Genomic DNA, 13,585 nt, shown 5'->3' on the forward strand with positions numbered 1-13,585 from the left:
GGAGCTGCTGCATTGTAAATTTTGGTCAATGACATGAGACAAAGTATATGTGAACTGCTGTGTGAAAAGTGAATTACTCTGTAAATCTTCACCCAAATCCTAATAAAAAATAAAATAAAACCCTTTGGGGCGCAGTTCTGCTCGGACACACATGGGGTTACTATGAGTCAGAGTCAGCTTTTGTTGTTGTTGTTGTCAGAATAAGCTAAAGATTTTTGCCTAAAGAATTACTGAGTTTAAAAAAAAAAAACTCTCCTGTGGTTCAGAAATAAGTTATTCCCAGGATGTTGCTTCATGAGTCTTTGTTACAGAAATTGGGGTTTTTGCAGGTAATTGGGGATCAAGAAACAACTACCCTGAGGACAATTGCAGGCAATTCTGTAACCACCTGGCTTAGCTTGGATTCTTGGAAGAGAGTTTCACTTGGTTTAATAAAAGGTTTCAAATACACCTTGCGGTTCTGTTCTTGATCCCGGATTTTTCCTCCCAGGCTTATGAATAAGGCTCCAGTTATATTTCTGCCTCCCAGACTGCCAAGCAGCCCCACCTGCTCAGACTGGAGACTGGAGCTACGCAGTCTGAGGATGTAGCTGTCTTCTGCCATCTGCTGGCTCCCTGCCTTCATCTGCTCAGCACTGCCTTTGCCTGGATTCCTAGGGAATGAAAACTATCACTAGGAGAGAAAGTGTGAGACAGAAAATGTTTCTGCTTCTATTAAAAACAAATAGATAAGAAGATGGCAAACAGAAGCTGATATGGTGTTGTTGTTATTGTTGAATGCCCTCAAGTTGATTCTGACTCATAGACACTTTATACAACAGAGTAGAGCTGCCTCAGAGCTTCCTAGGCAGTAGTCTTTACTGAAGCACATTGCCAGGTCTTTTCTTCTTCAGAAATACTTGTGGGTTCAAAACATCAAACTTTCAGTTGTGCCACCAGGGCTCCTTGAAGCTGACACCCAGAACAAAGAACCAAACTCACTAACATCAAGTTGATTCTGACTCATAGACACTTTATACAACAGAGTAGAGCTGCCTCAGAGCTTCCTAGGCAGTAGTCTTTACTGAAGCACATTGCCAGGTCTTTTCTTCTTCAGAAATACTTGTGGGTTCAAAACATCAAACTTTCAGTTGTGCCACCAGGGCTCCTTGAAGCTGACACCCAGAACAAAGAACCAAACTCACTAACATCAAGTTGATTCTGACTCATAGCAACCCCCTTTGGGGTTCCAAGGCAGTAAATCTTTACAGAAGTATATTGCCCAGTCTTGAAGCTGGAATACCAAAACCAAAGTCACTGCCGTGGAGTCGGACCTGACTCATAGCAACCCCTCCTTGGGTTTTTGAGGCGGTGTCACTATGGAAGTAGACTGCCCAAACTTCCTTCCCAGGAGTGGCTGGTGGGTTTGAACCACCAGCCTTCTGGTTAACAGTCAAATGCCTTAGGCACTATGTTTTTTTGTTTTGTTTTTACCATCTTAGGGGGTTTTGTGTAACAAGATCATCAACTCAAATATCTAAGCCAATAATTTTTTTTTTTTTTTGCAGGTTTGTTTTGCTCATGGAGAACATAGCAGTGTTGGTTTTGCTTTTTTTTTCTTTGTTTTTAAGGTTTTCTTCACAAAGCTGATCAAATAAAGTAATGCTAATCTCTAAAAGCACTTGACTGCTAACCAGAAGGCTGGCAGTTCAAACCCAGCAGCCACTCCTCGGAAGGAAGGTTGGGCAGTCCTACTTCCATAGTGATGTTGTTGTTGTTGTTATGTGCCGTCGAGTCGGCCCCGACTCATAGCGACCCCTCCTTGGGTTTCCGAGGCAGTATCACTACGGAAGTAGGATTGCCCAACCTTCCTTCCGAGGAGTGGCTGGTGGGTTTGAACCGCCAGCCTTCTGGTTAGCAGTCAAGTGACTTAGCCACTATGCTACCAGAGCTCCCAATACTGCCTCGGAAACCCAAGGAGGGGTTGCTATGAGTCGAGGCTGACTCGATGGCACATAACAACAACAACAACAACAATCTCTAAAGTCCCTAAGGCACTTCACTGTTAACCAGGAGGCTGGTGGTTTGAACCAACAGCCACTCCTTGGAAGGAAAGTTGGGCAATCTACTTCCATAGGGACACCTCCTGCCCCTCAGAAACCCAAGGAGGGGTTGCTATGTGTTGACTCTGAGGGCACATAACAACAACAACAATCTCTAAAGGCCAATGTGAATGAAACAGCAGGAATCCAGGTTTAGGGGAATAGATATAAGGGTAGGGAGGGAGGAAGAGGGGAGGGATAAGAGATACATTTCACTGTATGTAGCAATATTTTTAAATTGGTTCAATAGATATTTTTTGAAGTCTGGGGGTAACATTGGGTCTCTTTCCTCTGGGGACTCTCTGGTGGTACAGTGGTTAAAGCATTGGGCTGCTGTAATCCCAATCCAGCTCCCATTAACATTTTTTAAGGCTATGGAAAACCCAATCGCTAACTTTATATGGAAAGGAAGGGACCTCAAATAAGCAAAGCACTATTGAAGAAGAACAAACTAGGAGGTCTCACACTGCCAGATCTCAAAACCTACTATACAGCCACAGTAGTCAAAACTGCCTGTGTTGGTACAATGAAAGACACATAGACCAATGGAATAGAATTGAGAACCCAGAAATAGATCCATCGACCTATGGTCAGCTGATCTTTGACAAAGGGCCTAAATCCATTAAATGGGGAAGAGAATGTTTGCTTAATAAATGGTGCTGGCAAAACTAGATATCCATTTGCAGAAAAATGAAACAAGATGTATACCTCACACCATACACAAACTAACTCCAGATAAATCAAAGACTTAAATGTGAAACCTAAAATTATAAAGTTCCTCAAGGAAAAACTAGGGGAAAATTTAGGGGCCTTAATATATGGCATAAATAGACTATTAAGCATAAGCCAAAATGCACAAACAGCAGAAGAGAAACCAGATGAATAGGACCTTCTAAAAGTTAAAATTTTATGTGCTTCCAAAGACTTCTCCAAAAGAGTTAAAAGGGAACCTACAGATTGGGAAAAAATATTTGGCAATGACATATCTGACAAGAGACTTATCTCTAGAATTTATAGAAAATTCCAACACCTCAATAACAAAAAGACAAATAATCCAATTAAAAAATGGGCAGAAAACATGAATAGACACTCCACCAAGGAGGATATTCAGGCAGCAAACAAACATATGAAGAAATGCTCACGATCATTAGCCATTGTTGTTGTTGTTTGTCATCAAGTCGGCCCCGACTCATAGCAACCCCTCCTTGGGTTTCCGAGGCAGTATCACCATGGAAGTAGGATTGCCCAACCTTCCTTCCGAGGAGTGGCTGGTGAGTTTGAACCACAAGCCTTCTGGTGAGCAGTCAAGTGCCTTAAGCACTATGCTACCAGAGTTTTTAGAGAGATATAAATCAAAACAACAATGAGATACCATCTTGCCCCAGCACTAGTAGCAAAGTTCAACAAGACAGAAAATAACAAATGCTGGTGAGGATGTGGAGAGATTGACTCTCATACACTGCTGGTGGGGCTGAAAATGGTACAACCATTGTGGAAAGCAGTATGGCAATCCCTTCAAAAATTGGAATTAGAAATACCATTTGACCCAGCCATTCCATTACTAGATATATATCCTAAAGAAATGAGAGCCAGGACAAGAACAGACATATGCACACCCATGTTCATTGCAGCACTATTTACAATAGCAAAGAGATGGAAACAAGCTAGGGGTCCATCATCTGAGGAATGGATAACCAAACTATGGTACATACACACAGCGGAATACTATGCAACCCTAAAGAATAACATAGAATCTGCAAAACACCGCATAACATGGATTAACTTGGAGGATATTATGCTGAGTGAAATAAGTCAATCACAGAAGGACAAATATTGTATTAGTCTGTTATTGTAAAAGTCAAGGAAGTGTTTATCCATGGAAGGAAATTTTCTTTGTTGGTTACCAGGGGTGGGAGGGGAGGGGAGGGAACATTGTTAGATAGGTAGAGATAAGTATTGATTTGGGTGAAGAAAAGGACACTGTACCAAATGTGAGTGATCAACATGGTGGCATTGAGGAAGAGAAAGACATAGAGGTACATGGGAGGTATAGACAACAAAGATGAACCCTTTTGCACATAGAGTACTGTGTTGTCAGTGAAGGCAAACATGGATGTACAGGTGGATAGATGGGTGGACAGGCTGAACTATCAGGTATGTCTATGAAGCAGGGAGTGTACCCAAGACCATGTATAGGGTTGGCAGACAATGGTCCTATAAGTGTATTTTTATGATCTGTAAGAATTCCCAGGTGTATAGTAGAGCTGACAAGGGATAAGATTGTAGTCACTTCTTGGTCACAGCCAGCTACCCAGAGTGACCAAATAGTTGAACCGGTGGGCTCGGGACCATAGTTGCAGGGGACATCAAGCTCAATTGGCATAACATACTACACAAAACATTGATTGCTTCACCTCCTACTTTGTGAGTAGTGACTGGAATCTTAAAAGCTTGCAAGCAGCCATCTAGATGCAACAATGGGTTTCTCCTTGTCCAGAGCAAAGAAGAATGAAGAAAACCAAAGATTCATGGAAAGAATTAGTCCAAGGGACTGGTACACCATGCGATCTGCAACCTATATGACTATGGGACCAGAAGAACTAGATGGTGCCCAGCTAACCACTGTCAACCACTTAGAGGGGGATCTATGTAGGAGATCCTGGATAGAGAGGGAGAACAATGTGGAACAAAACTCAAAATCATTTGGGGGAATAAAAAGGAGGATGGAGCAGGTTTGCTCATCTGATAGAACCTGGTGGAACCCCTGAGACTGTGACCCCTAGCTGCCCTTCAGGTCTGGAAGGGCATCGGGACCAGTTTAGCTGTGGCATCCAGCTAAACAAAAGACAGGCATATGAGCTGAATGTTCACCTGAGGTAGATACACTCCTTGGAGAGATCAATCATGGGAGAAAGAAAGGCTGTTTATGCATAGGGAGACAGCTCAGGGGGCAGGAGTGCATGGAGGATTGGATACAGGGAAGAGGTAATTATCAGGAGGAAGTGGGAGGGGAGCTGTTGCATTGGGGTAAATTGTAGTCAATGTCATGAGACAAAGTGTATGTGAACTGTTGTATGGAAAGTGAATTTGCTTGGTAAATTTTCACCCAAATCACAATAAAAATTAATTAATTAAAAAAGAAAAAGCATTGAGCTGGAAACCAAAAAGTCAGTGATTCAAACCCACCAGCCCCTCCTGAGAAAGATGTAGTTTGCTTCTATAAAGATTTATAGCCTTGGAAACCCTATGGGGTAGTTCTACTCTATCCTACAGCATCACATTGAGTCTGGATCAATTTGATAACAGTGGGTTTTCTTCCAGGAGATAACAAGACCTCCTCAATCTGTTGAGGAATAGCTAAATAAGTAGTTATATACACAGATGTAAGTGCTAGGACAAAGTATCATGGTGAAGTAATCTAAGAGAGCACCGAGGAAGAGATACCTTACAGGAGGAGATGACGTGAGCCATTGGTGAAGCTAGTTCTTGCTGGAGACAGTGGTGGGAAGGGCATACCAGTTGCAGGGAACACCACCTATGCTTCTAAACACACACAGCATTGTCACCACTGCCACCCTTGAAATCATGGCCTTGAGTTGCTACAAACTCTAGGTATAAAGTAGGAAAAAGTTTTTAAAATATTAGGTCTTAGACAACAAGCAGTTGATTCCATTGGGAAAATCAGGGAAGCCAGGGAGAAGCCCACAGATCTATGTGGGAGGGCAGCACGCAACATCCTGGACATCAGAGAGCAGGGCTGGGGTGGGGTAGAGGCTGGAGGCAGTCTCTGGTCCTAGAAAAATGGCTGCTTTCAGTGCTGTTAGTGCTGAGTACGGACATACCCTCCAGGCAGGCATGCTGTAGTGAAATATTCAGAAATTTATGAATGACTTCATCGGTTAGATGGCAATTAACAATCACATAAGCCCAAAGATTTCAACTGCAATATCATTTAGAATCACACGATATGATGAACAACAGTAGGGAAAATGCTTTAGAATGTCATGGTACTTGATGAGCTGTTACATACATAGCCCATGGAAAGATAATTCTGCAAAGCATGAAAAAGTTCTTATGGAAAAAAATAAATAAGATCCAAATCTGCAGACAAAAAAATATTCAAAATGATGGTATTAAAGACTCTAGGTGATTTTATTCCTTTCTCCATTATTTGTGTTTTATGTTACTTTCTTATAGGTGTACATATATGTTTTAATATAAAGCAACCAAAAGATACAATGTCCTGATTAAGACATAGGCAGAAATTACCATAAATGAATAATGACTTTATTTATATATCTGTTTCTGGCATTTCAGATTCCCTTTTCTTCGTAATTATGTTTCAGTTTGTGCAGTAGATTCATTTTGCTTACCAAGTCTGTCCTCAGTCTTCCCTGTGCCCACACCCCTCCTCCCACCCTGGATCTGTGGGATGTATTGTGATGTCTGGCCGCTAATTTTGCTGTGACTGGGACTGGTGTCTGGTTTGTGATTCATGTTTGTTCCTAAGTTGTACATCTGTGTTGGTTGCTTTGAAACAGTGCCCCAGAGAATATGAAAGGCCATTTGTCTCCCTAAGCCTGCTTCTTTCCACTGGAGAATTTTCTGCCTTCTTCTGAAATCCAGCAAACTCTCTTATGACTTTAGACAGGGTAAGGAAGAAGAAAATAAAACCAAAGGGAGCACAGCCTGAAGAGAGTGTTAGGGGCTAGGTCTAGTCCTGGCTTACCTGGCAAGACACGGAGGCTAGAATGCCTTGTGACACCCACTAGAAGGGTAATGCCTTGTAACTTATCCTCTGCCCACTAGGAATGTCTCTAGCAGAAAAGAGGGTAAGGTGCATGCCAGTGGAAACCCCCAACGGAAAAAAGTTCTGAGAGCTGGCTAGGCATTACCCACTTGGCACTTCTTCTAAGATTTCAGTACAGATATACACAGTGGTGATATTCGTGATGTTTAATGTCTGGTACTTCATAGGCACTAACCAACTGAAAGGACACAGGCCATAGTGCTAGAGCTAGAGACTCCCTGCTGTGCCAGACCCTGATCCTGTAGTTACTGATATCCAGCAGATCCAGGAGGGCCGGGGGCAGGCAGCAGTTTTTTGACAACTGTTACATAAGTATTTCAATATTTTAATAACCATAAAGGCCATATAGATACATATGAGAAGAATAACATGAATACACATGAACTTTCCAACCTCATGCCCACTGGTAAATGTTATGTAGTCTCATCTTCACTTTTTAAGACTCTTCCCTCTTTGTCCTTAAGAAGAGTTCAAACCCATCAGGACCTACTGGTTCAACAGGATTTGGGTGACAGCACAGAGGAGCTGCATCCACAAAGGAGCTCTTTATTTTGTTCAACAGCTAATAGAAATCCCACCCAAGGAAAGTTTGCAAGTCAGCTTTCATTGTATTTTCACTTGCTACAATGCATGTGACTTACAACATAGCTTTACTTCTGGGCAGGCTGGCACATAGACTGGTGTCTGTGAGGGATTGTCCAAGTGCCTGCCTGCCTGCGGTCTTTGAATGGCAGCCCTATCCCAGACCATTAGCCTACTGTGAAAATCCATCTGCAGTGCCTTGAAAGCCCAAATACATACTGCATTGTTACGACTCGCCCTTGCCTTTGAACCACAGATTCTTTCTTGCTGTGTCTTATCAGACACCTGGAGTTTATGAGTTGACTAAAAGCAGCTTCTCGGAGTAGTCTCTGTGTATACATTATAACCCTGAATTCTGTCACTTCTTCTTTTCCTGTTTCAGTGAAACCTTAAAGCTTCAGAGTAATTTGCTGCCTCCCCATCTCTGTTCAAGATAACAGCAAAGGTTGCCTATAGTCTGACTGGCTCTCTCCATACCAACCACGACTTTTGTTTAAATCTGGGGACTGAGAGGAAATGCAATGAGTTATCCAGTGGGCCATTCTGCATCTCTGTGACTAGGAAAGTCTAAAGTTGTAGCAAAATAACTTGGGTTTCAATTCTCTCTCCACAAATTACTAGCCTGTGACCTTGAACAAGATATTTTAATCTCTCTGAGCCTCATTTTGAAGGAGTCCTGGTGGTGCAACAGTTAAGCACTTGGCTGCTAACCAAAAGGCTGAAAATTGAGCCCACCCCATGGCTGGCCCCGTGGGAGAAAGACCTGGCAACCTCCTCCCATAAAGATTACTGTCTAAAACACCTTAGGGGCAGTTCTACGCTGACTGGGATCATAACGCATGCATCATGGGTTCTTATGAGAGGAAAGTGAAGTAATATCTTGGGGAGCACTTTGTAAACTGAAGAAATATAAGCAATATCAACCACAAGAGAGCAAGTCATAAGAACTATTGAATGAAAACAAGTAAGAGCATGGAAATAAATTATGGCAGTTGGATGAATATAATGGAAGCCCACTGCTATGGTCTAACTCCCCATCCCTGTATCTTTTTCACACCATCTCTCTGCAAAGCCTTACTTGAGGAGCACTGAGTGGACTCGACAAATGCCAGAGAAGATGCCAGAGGATTACTGCCATTTTGAGGGTGAAGAGGTTGTGTGTGTAGAAACCAAGCCTATGGGATGATTAAGGACATCATGGGAAGGACACAGTGCCTAAGAGTAGATTCTAACTCATGGCAACTCTGTGTGTATCAGAGAGTTTTCAGTGGATGATTTTGGGGAAGTAGATCGTCAGACTTTTCTTAAAAGGCACCTCTGGTTGGACTTGAACCTCCAACCTTTCTGTTAGTAGCCAGAAGTGTTAACTGTTTGCACTACCCTGAACTCCAATACCAGGATAGGGAAAGAGAAAACAAGGCATTCAAACACTACTGCTCTTGTCTCTGTGTTCATTGATCAGAGCTGTGCAAATAATTCTGGACTTGTGAGCACCTTGCCAGATTGAAGGAGACTGACCAGAAACTTCTATGGCACTCTTCTGCCAGAGCCAGTGAACACATCCTCTTCTAGAGACAAGCTTTGTGGCCCTTGAGATTAATTTGGCATTATCAGATTAATTAAGCCATTTTCTGTCATTCACATTGCACATATGGATATTAAATCTAATCATCCAGGGGATGTTTTCAGGATAATACTTTGTTCCAGAAATATTTAGAAACATGCACATTGTATCTTTAATGAGCCTGTGATATTTATTTATGGCAGGAAGAAGTCTTTCAGCTCCGAAGGCTCATTCAAGTGCTAGTTCAATGTCTGACACCTAGAGCTGTGCTTGATGTCCCCTCTGGAGGTGTTTATTATCCCAGAATTATTTTATGCTTGTGTCTTGCTCTGAATTTATCAAAGTCTTTCATGCTACTGAAAGATCATATAGTATTCTCCTAGGTTCAAATCTTGGCTCCATGGTTTCAGATGGTAAAGCATTGGGTAAATGATAGAATTTCTGTGGGACTTGGTTTCCTTATATGCAAAATGGGAATGATAATGATGGCAACTCAGAAGATTAGAACGTTCCTTAGTTTATACATGTTTATGTCAAGTGCTCAGCATCTAGTGCCTGGCACACAGTAGGTTCTCAATGTTTGTTCTCTGCCTTTCTCTGTGGTTCTCACGTGACCAGAGTGTTCTGCTTTCTCTTTAAGCTTTGACGTGGAAAATGGCCCTTCCCCAGGTCGGAGCCCTCTGGACCCCCAGGCTAGTTCGTCCTCAGGGCTGGTCCTTCACACCACCTTCCCCGGCCACAGCCAGCGCAGAGAGTCCTTTCTCTACAGATCAGACAGTGACTATGACTTGTCACCAAAGGCGATGTCGAGAAACTCCTCACTTCCAAGCGAGCAGTAAGTACAAACTTTGTCTGGCTTCCAGTCTCACACCTACATCATCTTTAACCCTGTCACAGCAGCAGCAATGAAAACAACTGTTCTTTTACACATGGGGAAGAGGGAGGAGAAAACTGAACATAAGCAGAGTCTGCAACCATGGCCATCTTAAGCACAGCGAGATTCCATAGCATGAGGGACATCTAGCCAGGTCTCCAAGGGTGTTAAAATCGTTCAGGCACAGTGTTCAGTTTCCATCAGTGTTCTGTTTACATCTTTATACTGATACTTTTTTTACTTTGCATTTGGCTTCATTTTTTCAACTGCTTAATTATTTAAAGGATGAGAACCTTAAAACTTTTTTTTTGTCTTCCAAATCTTATTTGAATTGTTGGCAGTATGTGCAATTTGTGTGGGGCCACAGGAGAGGAGAGAATTAGTGGTCGGTTACCTGCATCTTCTCTCAGTGGCCTTTGCTTGGTGACACTTAAAAACTGTCATTCAGCCACATGTCTGTTTCTTTTTTCTGGACCTTGCCTACTTGTTGGCTGACTCCTTGATGAAACACAACACACTCCACTACCCTATTAAGCACAGCTCATTTTTTTTTTTTTTTAACTGCAATTAATTGCAGATCTCTAATCTTTATTTCACTCCTCGGAAGGAAGATGGGGCAATCTACTTCCGTAGTGATACTGCCTCGGAAACCCAAGGAGGGGTCGCTATGAGTTGGGTCCAACTCGACGGCACATAACAACAACAACAACAATCTTTATTTAAAGGAGCCCTGGTGGCAGAATCCCTAAGGCATTTGACTGCTAATCAGAAGGTTGGAGGTTTAAACCCACCAGTTGCTCTGCAGAAGGAAGATGAGGCAATCTACTTCTGTAAAGATTTACTGCCTTGAAAACCCAATGGGGGTAGCTATGAGTTGGAATTGACACAATGGCCGTATCTTTGGTTTTGTTTCTTTTAATCTTTATTTAAAGACCAATGACTGTGTTGTGTTGCTTGTTTATTAAATTTCTGAAACCAAATAAAATTAGATGTTGAGATTTATGCCTTACAAGGTTTCTGGGCACACATGCAATTGTTTTTAATGTCATATGTTATCAAAATATCAGCAACTCCCTAAAATCCTCAGCCTAGACAATTCCACTGGGCTCTCTTCTATTGTTGGAAAGGAGGCTAAAAATTCCCTCTGCTTATCAAAGGTGCAGAGGGTCTTCTAAAACTGCCAGCAAATGGCAACCAAAGCATCCCTGCTCTGAATGAAATATCTCAACCATTTTGTGGGGCATTTACTCATTGGACAGATATTTACTGAATCACTCCTCTGTGCCATGAACTTTGCAAGGCTCTGGGGATAAAAGATTAAATGGTGGGGAAATCCCAGCTAACTCAAACACAGATCTAGTTCTCCAAGAGGTTACACGCTCTCCCAGAGGTTATAGTGAAGTAAGAAAGAGAAGAGGAATGCATAGAATTCTACTGAGTGAAAAGAAATTAAAATGGAATGAGCACTTACCTGGGGTGGGGTCTATTTACATATGTTATCTCCTTTAATCTTCACAACAACCCTGTTATGTATGGGCCATTATTATTCTCACTCTGTAGATGATGAAGCTGGGACTCTGAGAGACTGAGAATTGTGTCCTTGTCCCAGAATGACCATATTCAAAACATTGAACTATTTACAACCATAATCTTCAAACTGCAAAGCAGCATCTTTACTGTTGTTAGTTGCCAGTAAGTTGATTCTGATGCAACAGCAACCCAACGTGTGCAGAGTAGAACTGCCCTATAGGGTTTCCAATGCTGTGATCTTTCAGAAGCACATCACCAGGCCTGTTTTCCCTGAGCCTCTGGGAAGGTCCAAACTTCCACCTTTGTGGGTTAGTAGTCAAGCACTTGACAGTTTGTGTTACACAAGGAAACACGTGTTGTTGTTATGTGCCGTCGAGTCAGACCTGACTCATAATGACCCCTCCTTGGTTTGCCGAGGCAGTATCACTACGGAAGTAGATTGCCCCGTCCTTCCGAGGAGTGGCTGGTAGGTTTGAACCGCCAGCCTTCTGGTTAGCAGTCACTATGCTACCAGAGCTCCTACACAAGGAAACACCTAGCGGGTAAAAACAGATGAATGTGGAGTACTGGTACCCAAGGCTGGGAGAGAAGTAGCCATTTTACTGTGGCTCTTGTGGAACCAGGGAGCTCTGGTAGCGTGGTGCCTAAGGCACTTGACTGCTAACCAGAAGGGTGACGGTTTAAACCCACCAGCCACTCCTCGGAAGGAAGGTTGGGCAGTCTACTTCCGTAGTGATACTGCCTCGGAAACCCAAGGAGCGATCGTTATGAGTCGCGTCTGACTCAATGGCACATAACAACAACTTATGGAACCATGGCAGTTTCTAACTTAGGGTTGGAGAAGGGCTTTGATAGTGAGTATGCTAGGAGTTCTATCTTTCACCAATACAGAAACCTCTCTGGACTTCATTTGGGAGTCCAGGGGTGGCACAAATGTTAAGCCCTTTACCACTAGCAAAAAGACTGGCACTTCAATCCCACCTAAAAACATCTTGAAAGGTCTGGCAATCCATTTCCAAAAGTTTGCAGACTTGAAAACCCTACAGAGAAGTTCTGCTCTGTGCACCTGGAGTCACTATGAGTTGGGATCGATTCAATGGCAACTGGCAACAGGCTTCATTTGGGCAAAGCACAGGAAATGTCAATGTGTTCGTTAATGTCAAAACCTAAATGTGCAGAGAAACACCAAAAATTAGTGTACCAGAATACACTTATTATGAGTATATATGATTTTAATTGGGCAACACCAACCCAGAAAGTATGAGGGTGGAGTGTTCTGAAGAGGATATAGTGAAAATAGGTTATATAGGTCATCGTGTTTATTTTTCAGGAGATGACATCAAAACATGTTCCTGGATCAGTTGTTTGTAGAAATAGAGTCACTAAGGACATGCCATATCTTTTCCAGTTTGGCCCTGGGGCTCCTTCCTGCTCCTTGAAACTGGCTGCCCACAGAGAATTCTCTCAAAGGGCCCACTGCCCAAGGCAAAACGATCTCTGCTAAGCTGCTTACTGTTGTTTGACTTGGGGGTGACTTTAGGAAACCAGATCCTTACAGTCTCAATGTTCAAAAGCATACCTAACAACAGCAAATGGCCTAAGTGGGTCATCCCAGCTCTATCAATGCAGGAACTGGATTGTGGGAGAATTAAAATGGTTTGTCAAAATCTAGTGCTGCTGTAACAGAAATACCACAAGTAGATGGCTTTAATGACAGAAATTTATATTCTCACAGTCAAAGAGGCTGGAAGTCCAAATTCAGGATGCCTTCTCTAGGGGAAGGCTCTCTCTCTGGGTCTGTTCTGGGGGAAGGTACTTGACTCTTTTCAGCTTCTATTCCATGGCTCCTTGATGATTTTTACGTGGCATGACTTCTATCTTCCCCCATCTCTGCTTGCTTCTTAATCTGCAATTTTATCTCAGAAGGGATTGATTTAAGACACACTCAACACTAATACTGCTGTTGTGCCCAGGCTGTAAAGGAGAATTTCGGAAGAGAAGAAGACGCCAACCCACGCCAATGCAAATGCAATAGGACAGTTTATTAGCTAACTTAAGTCAGGGTCTTTGCCCTTACCAGGTCAGTGGCTTAAGCAAAAGACCCCGTACCCCGTTTCTTTCTCCAATTTATGGAACAATATGGG

At 42.6% G+C, this 13,585-nt stretch overlaps 1 protein-coding gene across 1 annotated transcript in view; it reads left to right on the plus strand.

Moving 5' to 3' along the window:
- PDE4B (phosphodiesterase 4B) overlaps nucleotides 1-13,585 on the plus strand; it is a 674,506-nt gene that overhangs the window by 398,183 nt on the left and 262,738 nt on the right. Inside the window, exon 2 of the mRNA XM_007959243.2 lies at nucleotides 9,678-9,872. Within this exon, the coding sequence (XP_007957434.1) occupies nucleotides 9,678-9,872 (195 nt within the window). The remainder of the gene's footprint in view (nucleotides 1-9,677; nucleotides 9,873-13,585) is intronic.

The sequence above is a fragment of the Orycteropus afer genome, unplaced genomic scaffold, assembly GCF_000298275.1.
Source record: "Orycteropus afer afer isolate SDZICR_OR568_19922 unplaced genomic scaffold, OryAfe1.0 scaffold00016, whole genome shotgun sequence".
NCBI lineage: Eukaryota > Metazoa > Chordata > Mammalia > Tubulidentata > Orycteropodidae > Orycteropus > Orycteropus afer.